At 55.3% G+C, this 8,646-nt stretch overlaps 1 protein-coding gene across 1 annotated transcript; it reads right to left on the bottom strand.

The window, feature by feature from the left end:
• Positions 1–1,923: 1,923 nt before the first annotated feature.
• Positions 1,924–2,403, bottom strand: LOC147985825 (uncharacterized). Its single transcript, XM_087541756.1, has one exon. The coding sequence runs from the start codon at positions 2,401–2,403 to the stop codon at positions 1,924–1,926; it is 480 nt and encodes a 159-aa protein (XP_087397882.1).
• Positions 2,404–8,646: the final 6,243 nt, after the last annotated feature.

Genomic DNA, 8,646 nt, shown 5'->3' with positions numbered 1-8,646 from the left:
CCTCTCCAGCATCGTCGTCCATACTGTCGATGTCTTCGGAACCATAATCGAGCATGTTAGTTAAGTCCTCGACTGTGGCGATGAAGTGGGTGGTGGGTGGGACGTAAAATTCCCCTCTCTCAGCCCCTAGTCTGGGCTGAGAGTAGTTCGGACGTTGCTCCTCTGTAATCACGAGGGATCGCATCAAGTCCAGAGCCTCGCTTAAAGGCGAGGTTTGTCGAGGGAGAAGAGAATCCGTGGAGTATGGCGGGAGGGGAATTCCTTGGCCAAGCTCACACGATGTTGACTCCGAGAGTTCGGAGCGAGTGTCCGGGGAAGAGTCCGGCTTCATGATAGTTGCTGGCGACACTGCTTCCTCCGGCTCTCCAGTGTTGGGCCTAGTGGCCACAGATAGTCTGGCGAGCTTAGGGAGCCTGTCTTCGAACCTAGCGATACGCTCCGGATCTAAGGCCAGAGCGGAGGTTGGGGGCGCGAATCCTTGGAAGATCAAGTCTCCTCGGATATCAGCGATATAGTCCAGATTTCCAAAACTAATATGGTGACCTAGGCGTAACTGTCGATTTGCTCTAGATGGTCAATTGAGTTGGCCCACAGTGCGAAGCCGTCGAATACGAAGATTTGGCCAGGGAGAAAAACCTGCCCTAGGGCAGCGTCGTTGCAGATGATGGATGGAGCCATCGAACCTTCTGATGGCGACACAGTGGAACTCTCAATGAAAGCACCAATGTCGGTGTCAAAACCGGCGGATCTCGGGTTGGGGGTCCCGAACTGTGCGTCTAAGGTTGATGGTAATAGGAGACAAGGGACACGAAGTTTTACCCAGGTTCGGGCCCTCTTGATGGAGGTAATACCCTACGTCCTGCTTGATTGATATTGATGAGTATGAGGGTTACAAGAGTTGATCTACCACAAGATCGTAATAGCTAAACCCTAGAAGTCTAGCATGTATTATTATGATTATTGCCTCTACGGACTAAACCCTCCGGTTTATATAGACACCAGAGGGGACTAGGGTTGTACAAAGTCGGTTACAGAGAAAGGAATCTTCATATCCGAACGCTAGGCTTGCCATCCATGCCAAGGAGAGTCCCATCCGGACACGGGAGAGAGTCTTCCATCTTGTATCTTCACGGCCCATTAGTCCAGCCTATGTCCAACAGGTCGGACGCTCGAGGACCCCTTAATCCAGGACTCCCTCACCCGGGCCGGGTGCGACTGCTGCAGTCCCCGTGCCGCCTGCCGAAGTCCCCGGGCTGGCTGCTGCAGCCCCCGAGTCAGATCCGACTGCTTCGGGAGCAGCAGGCACGAAGATGGACTCGGATTCTGGAGAAGGCTTGATCGACGGCTTGCGGAGGCACTTAAGGGAGACGTCGGCTCGTATTGCTTGACGGGTGGAGCCGAACCATGCCAGAGCATCAGCTGGCTCGTTTTCATTCCGTGGTACGTGAAGGAACTCACACCCTTCAAAATATCCACTGAGTTGCTGAACGAGGAAACGGTAACTCGCCATGTTTGCATCCTTGGTGTCTGAGTCGCCAGACGACTATTGGACTACCAAGGCTGAGTCGTTGTAGCACAGGACCCAGCGAATGCCGAGTTCTTTGGCCAGCCGGAGTCCGTGTACGAGCGCCTCATACTCGGCCACGTTGTTGGAGGTGGCGAAGTGGATTTGCAATGTGTATCTAAGCTTGGCGCCCTTGGGAGAGGTAAGGACGATGCCGACTCCCAAACCGGTGCGCATCTTTGAGCATCAAAATGCATCCGCCAATGGATGGAGTCCGGCGCTGGCGGCAGGTACTGGGTCTCGGCCCAGTCGATGAGGAAGTCAGCCAGTGCTTAGGACTTGATGGCAGTGCGAGGCTAGTAGAAGATAGTGTAGGGGGCCAACTCGATGGCCCACTTGGCCACTCGGCCCGATGCATCTCAACTTCCAATGATCTTGGCAAGCGGGGCGGTGTAGACGACCGTGATGGGGTGCTCTTGAAAGTACGGCTTGAGGTTCTTAGCGGCAAAGTGCACGCCGTAGCACATCTTTTGGTAGTGAGGATAGTTCTGCTTGGAGGCTGACAGCACCTCACTCAGGTAATACACATGCCTCTGGACCGGCAGTGCTTTGCCGTCTTCTTTGCGTTCTACCACCACGACTGTGCTGACCACCCTGCTGGTGGCGGCGATGTAGAGGAGCATAGGCTCCTTAGCAGTTGGTGCGGCTAGAACAGGCGGCGTGGTCAACATCTTCTTGGGTTGGAGAAAAGCTTCGTCCGCCTTGTCATTCCACTTGAAGTGAGTGGTTTTCTTCATGAGTTGGTATAGGGGAAGAGCCTTCTCGCCCAGTCGATTGATGAAGCGGCTGATGGATGCCAAACAGCCAGTGAATTTCTGGACGTCTCGCAGACTCTCCATCCTCTCGATAGCCTTGATCTTCATAGGGTTGCACTCAATGTCGCGCTCTAAGACTAGGAAGCCAAGGAGCTGGCCGGCTGGTACTCCAAAGACACATTTTTCTGGGTTGAGCTTGATCTGAAACCGGCATAGATTTTCAAAAGTTTCCTTAAGATCTCCATAAAGGGTATCACGCTTCTCTGTCTTCACCACAATATCGTCTACATAGATGTGGGCATATCTACCGAGTTGCTTGAGGAGGCACTTCTGCATGCAACGCTGAAATGTGGCACCGGCATTCCTCAAGCCGAATGTCATGGTCAGGTAGCAGAAGGCTCCGAATGGAGTGATGAAGGCGGTCTTCAGGTGGTCTGTCGGGTTCAACTTGATCTGGTGGTAACCTGAGTAGGCATCCAAGAAACTCAACAGCTCGCATCCGGCTGTAGAGTCTATCACTTGGTCAATCCGAGGGAAAGCAAACGGATCCTTGGAGCAGGCTTTATTGAGGCTGGTGTAATCAATGCACATGCGCCACTTGTTGTTCTTCTTCAGTACAAGGACAGGGTTGGCAAGCCATTCTGGAAAAAATACTTCCATAATGAAGCTAGCTGCTAGAAGCCGGGCTATCTCTTCACCAACAATTCTTCTCTTCTCTTCCGACCATCAGCGGAGGGGTTGTTTGACTGGTTTTGCATATGCTCTGACATGTATCTTGTGCTCAGCGAAATCCGTCGGAACACCCGGCATGTCTTTGGGAGACCATGCAAAGATGTCCCGATTCTCATGGAGGAAATCGACGAGCTCGCTTTCCTATTTGCTATCGAGGTTGGTACCTACAATAGCGTGCCTCTCCGGGTGCTCAGGGTCCAAGGGGGTCTTCTTTGTTTCTTTGGCCGGCTGGAAGGATCCTTGGGTCTTTGACTCTTTGGGTTCTGGTGACAGGTCCGGCCGCTTATTGGCCATGGCCACCACCCGGTCTAGGAGCTTCTTCTCAACAGTAATTATAAGGGACTCGGCCAGCCGGCTGCTAGCTGCAGCATAGGCGGCCGACTTCTCATAGTCTCCGACAATTGTGATAATGCCCTTGGTTCTCGGCATCTTCATCTTGAGGTAAGCATAGTGTGGCGCCGCCAGTACATGATAAGGGCTCTTGAGGTCCACCACCTCAAACCAAATCGCCTCACAGCAGAAGTGATCTTTATCTCCGAAGAGGACGTCTATCTTGACCTTGCCAATTGGTGAGCAGGAAAGGCCAGGCACAATACCATGGAAGACAGTCCGACTGGGCTGGAGCTGCCTCTCTTTGATGCATAACTTCTCCATGGTATCGTAGTAAAGGATGTTGATGCTGCTGCCGCCATCTATCAGAATCCGGGAGAAGAGAGCAGCTCGTCTGTCCGTTGCAAGGGTGGCATCCAACATAAGAGCATAGGAACCCGGAGAGGGCATCACCTCCGGGTGGTCAGCACGGCTCCAGCTGATGGGCTTCTCGGACCAGTGCATGAATTCTGGGGCATTTGAAGCAACGGCGTTCACCTCTCGGTGCTGCTAACGCCGGTTGTGCCGGTCGCCAGCCACACTGGTGAAGACGGCGTAGGCTCCGTGTTCTTTGGGGTACTCGTCCTGGATAGCGCCGACTACTGGGCGGGTCGCCGGCTGCTGGGGAGGAGGCGGGGGTGGGCCAGCAGGAAGAGGGGGCAGCAGTCCTTCGCCCTTGGAGATTCGGGTGAGCCAGTGGCACTTCTAGGTGGTGTGATTGGACGGCTTCGCACCGCTGTGGAATTTGCAGGGAGCATCGAGGGTTTGCTCATAGGATAAGGCAGGCAGCCAAGCGGGCTTGCCGCCCTTCTGGCGCTTGGGGTCGGGTTGTCCTTCAGGCTGCTGGTCTTCGACTGTTGCCACCTGCCGGCTAGTGGAAGCTAGCTGCGGGGCCTTGCACTTGTTGTCGTTCGGTTGTTGCCGCCGACGGTTGTCATCAGCCGGCGTCCTAGGAGCCGGAGGGAGCACCTTTCCAGAAGCGTCCACTCGGAGCTCCGACTTCATGGAGGAGTCGGCAGTGGCATACCTATCTGCTATGATCAGCAGTCCGTCGAGTGTAGCAGGCTCGTCGCAGAGGAGTCGGTGCTTGAGGAGGGTGCCTTCTCGGCACCCGGCGGTGAAGTACTCGATTTCTTGGACCTCATGCACCCCTTCGCAGGAGTTGCGCAGTTCAGCCCACCGCGTCAGGTAGTCGCGGGCGGACTCATCCGGGCCTTGAATGCACAAAGAGAGCTGGTGGGGCTTGGGCGGCTGCTTGTAGGTGCTGGTGAAGTTGCGGATGAACACTTCGGTGAAATCCACCCAGTTGTTGATGCTGTAGGGCTTCAGGTTGTTCAGCCATGTACGGATCGTGCCTTGGAGCATGAGCGGAACATACTTTACAGCAACGCGCTTGTTGCCGTTCGCTATGTTGACGACTGTGGAGTAGTCAACCAGCCAATCCTCCGGCTTCAAGGAGCCGTTGTACTTGGGCGTGTCTCTCGGGAGCAAGAACTCTTTGGGGAAGGGCTCATTGCGAATGCGGGGGCTGAAACAAGGCGGGCCCATTGCGTCTTCTTCTTCTAGCGCCAGGGACCGAGCGAGACGGTCGATCTGGTGGCGGGTGTCATTCTCTCCGACTCCCTCTCGGCGGCCTAGCCGGTCGCCGAGAGTTGGGTGCTCAACAGGCAGCGGGGAAACGCGCCTCTCCCTTCGAGGAGGCGGGGGAGGCGGATAGTTCTCCCGTCGTTCCACTGCTCGTGTGCGGCCATCTTGGTTGTGCTCGATGGTGACGCATGTCCGGCTGCAGCTGGCAGCTGACTCTTTGTCTCGTCTGTCGCGGACGCCGCCTGTCAGCGTCGGGAGGTCGCGCCATGCTCTTGGCGAGGAGGCGGGTTCTCAACCCGTTGGCCGGGCTCTTCTGCACGGCAGCCGGCTTCTTGTTGTGCAGCAGCCGCATCGATAAGCTGTTGAACGCGCTTCATCATGTAGCGACGCTCATCGCCCTCCAGGTGGTCCAGCTCATCTGCTGCCGCCTGGGCAGCATGTATGTTCTCCATGGGCGTGGTGTAGACAGGGCGGTCTACCCCAAACATGCTGGCGACGGCACCGCCTCACTGTCGGTCCGAGCCCACGTGGCTGGGCCCACCAGCGGTCGGTGTGCCGCCAACGGCACGGTCGATCTCGCGCTGGAAGGCCTCGGAGAGGCGTCTCATGGTGGCCAACTTCTTGGCGTTCTCGATGAGCGAGACGCGGCAGGCCTCCAGCGTCTTGGCGTTGGCGTCTGCTGCAATGGGCGTAGACAAGTCCCGCATTGCCGCCTGCAATGGGTCCTTGGCGGCTCCGCCAGAGGCTCCATCGTGGCTGACGACGAGCACCTCCGTGATGATGCTGCCGCTACTGTCCGTGCAAGGAAGCGGGTCATTGATGACCACCACGTTGTCGAGGAAGGAGTCGGGAGACGCCACGTCGAAGTCGGCGAGCATCGGGTCGGTAGAGCCAACAGACTCTTTGTCAAAGGCAGGCTCGTCGGCGATATCGATCTTGCCAAGGAGCTCGACGAGGCAGTTTTCGGAGCGGGCTGCTCCATCATCAAGTGTTGGCTCATCAGAGAGACGGATCTCACCGACGAGGTCAGCAAGGGCGCTGGCAGCGCAAACAGCTTCTGCTCCACGCAGCGTGTCAACGCAAACACCATCCGGCGTGCTGAGCTAGCTACGCTCGCCAGGAAGGAAAAGGGTTCCCGTCTAGAATAGATCTCCAAACGACGGTGCACTTAGCCCCACGGTGGGCGCCAAATGTCGGGGGTGTCGTGCGACATATGCCAAAGGATGGCTTATCATGGTGGGGGATAGTAAGACGTCGCCGGTGCCAGGAAGCGGAATGAGGCGTAGACATGTATGCCGGCGAACTTTACCCAGGTTCGGGGCTTGAGGGAGTCCTGGATTAAGGGGTCCTCGGGCGTCCGGACTATGTAACATGGGCCGGACTAATGGGCCATGAAGATACAAGACAGAAGACTTTCTCCCATGTCCGGATGGGACTCTCCTTTGCGTGGATGGCAAGCTTGGCGTTCGGATATGTAGATTCCTTCCTTTGTAAACCGACTATGTACAACCCTAGGACCCTTCGGTGTCTATATACACCGGAGGGTTTAGTCTGTAGAGGCAATCACAATCATACAGGCTAGACATCTAGGGTTTAGCCATTACGATCTCATGGTAGATCAACTCTTGTAATCCTCATATTCATCAAGATCAATCAAGCAGGAAGTAGGGTATTGCCTCCATAAAGAGGGCCCGAACCTGGGTAAAGATCGTGTCCCCTGTCTCCTGTTACCATCGACCCTAGACGCACAGTTTGGGACCCCCTACCCGAGATCTGCCGGTTTTGACACCGACATTGGTGCTTTCATTGAGAGTTCTGTTGCATCTTCACCAGAAGGTTTGATGGCTCCATCAATCATCTACAACAATGTTGCCCGGCGGGAGGTTCCCCCCCCCCCCCGGTCATATCTTTGTGTTTGGCGGCTTCGCACTGCGGGCTAACTCGCTTGGCCATCTAGAGAAGATCGACAGCTACGCCCCAGGTCACCAGATTAGTTTTGGAAATCTCGACTATGTTGGATATCCGAGGAGACTTGAACTTCCAAGGGTTCATGACCCCTACCTCCGCTCTGGCCTTAGATCCGGAGCGCATCACCAGGTCCGAAGACGGGATTACCGAGCCTGCCGGACTATCTGTGGCCACTAAACCCAGTACGGGAGAGCCGGAGGAAGTAGTGTCGCTGGCAACCATCATGAAGCTAGACTCTTCTCCAGACACTAGCTCCGAACCCTCGGAGTTAGCATGTGAGCTCGGCCAAGGAGTTTCCTTCCCGCCGTACTCCATGGATTTTCTTGTCCCTGATCAAACCTCGCCTTTAAGTGAGGGTCTAGACTTGATGCGATCCCTCGTCATTATAGAGGAGCAATGTCCGAACTACGCCCAGCCCGGACTAGGGGCTGAGAGCGGGGAATTTTACGTCCCACCCACCACCCACTTCATAGCCACTGTCGAGGAATTAACTGACATGCTCGACTACGGCTCCGAAGACATTGACGGTATGGACAACGATGTCGGAGAGGAGCAGGCCGAAAGCCCGCCATTTACCGGACGCTGGACGGCCACCTCTTCATATGACGTGTACATGGTGGACACAGCCAAAGAGGGTAGCGGCGATGATAAAGAAGATCCAGCCGAGGGTAAACCTCCTGAGACACAGCCAAAGCGCCGATGCTAGCGGCACCGCTCTGAGTCACAAAATAGAAAAGACAGCAATATCGGCACAAGTGACAACAACACTCCGGACGATGCTGAAGACAAAGAAGACCCCGTCGAGCCAACTTTCGAACAGGACGATCGGAGAGATGGGAAAGTTAGCCCCGGCGAACAGGCCGTAAATGAAGACTCGGAGGACAGTAATTATCTCCCACTCTCTGAGGACGAGGTGAGCCTCGGTGACGAAGACTTTATCGTACCTGAGGAACCTCTTGAGCAGGAGCGCTTTCGGCGCCGGCTAATTGCCACTGCAAGGAGCCTGAGAAATAAGCAGCAGCAACTTCAAGCTGATCAAGATCTGCTCAACGATAGGTGGACTAATGTCCTGGCAGCCGAGGAATATGGCCTCGAGTGCCCAATCAAAATTTACCCGAAGCATAAACTGCTACCCCAATTTGACGATGAGGCCCTCGAGCCCGCACCATCAACGCGTAATGTGGCTGACTGACCACCTCATGGCCGGGACAAAATGGCAACTAAAACTGAACACCAGCCCATACTACCTCACCGTAAAGGTAGAGAGGTAACAGCTCGGGGATATACATATGACCTATGGCAAGACCTGGACAGTAGAGCAGGTCAGACTAGGTCGATCTACGGATCGCAGGGGCGTGCCCCGACGCGCGATGACGGCTATCTAGCCAAACATGACAAGCATAATCACGCCCGGGCCGAAAACCGCAGACGGACTCCATCCGAGCTACGTCACGACTTGGCCCGATATAGAGGCGCCGCACACCCCCTCTGCTTCACTAATGAAGTAATGGAGCACGAATTCCCAGAAGGGTTTAAACCCGTGAACATCGAATCATATGATGGAACAATAGATCCCGTGGTATGGATTGAGGATTTTCTTCTCCATATTCATATGGCCCGTGGTGATGATCTTCATGCCATCAAATACCTCCCACTAAAACTCAAGGGACC

This window comes from Triticum urartu, chromosome 2A (genome assembly GCF_056163025.1).
Source record: "Triticum urartu cultivar PI428250 chromosome 2A, HENAU_Tu73, whole genome shotgun sequence".
Lineage (NCBI taxonomy): Eukaryota > Viridiplantae > Streptophyta > Magnoliopsida > Poales > Poaceae > Triticum > Triticum urartu.
Note: the sequence above shows the minus strand (reverse complement) of the source record. Positions and strands in the feature narration are given on the sequence as shown.

What these genes read in the sequence shown, in the direction of transcription:
- LOC147985825 (XM_087541756.1), bottom strand. Translation starts at nt 2,403, where the DNA reads ATGGAGAGTCTGCGAGACGTCCAGAAATTCACTGGCTGTTTGGCATCC.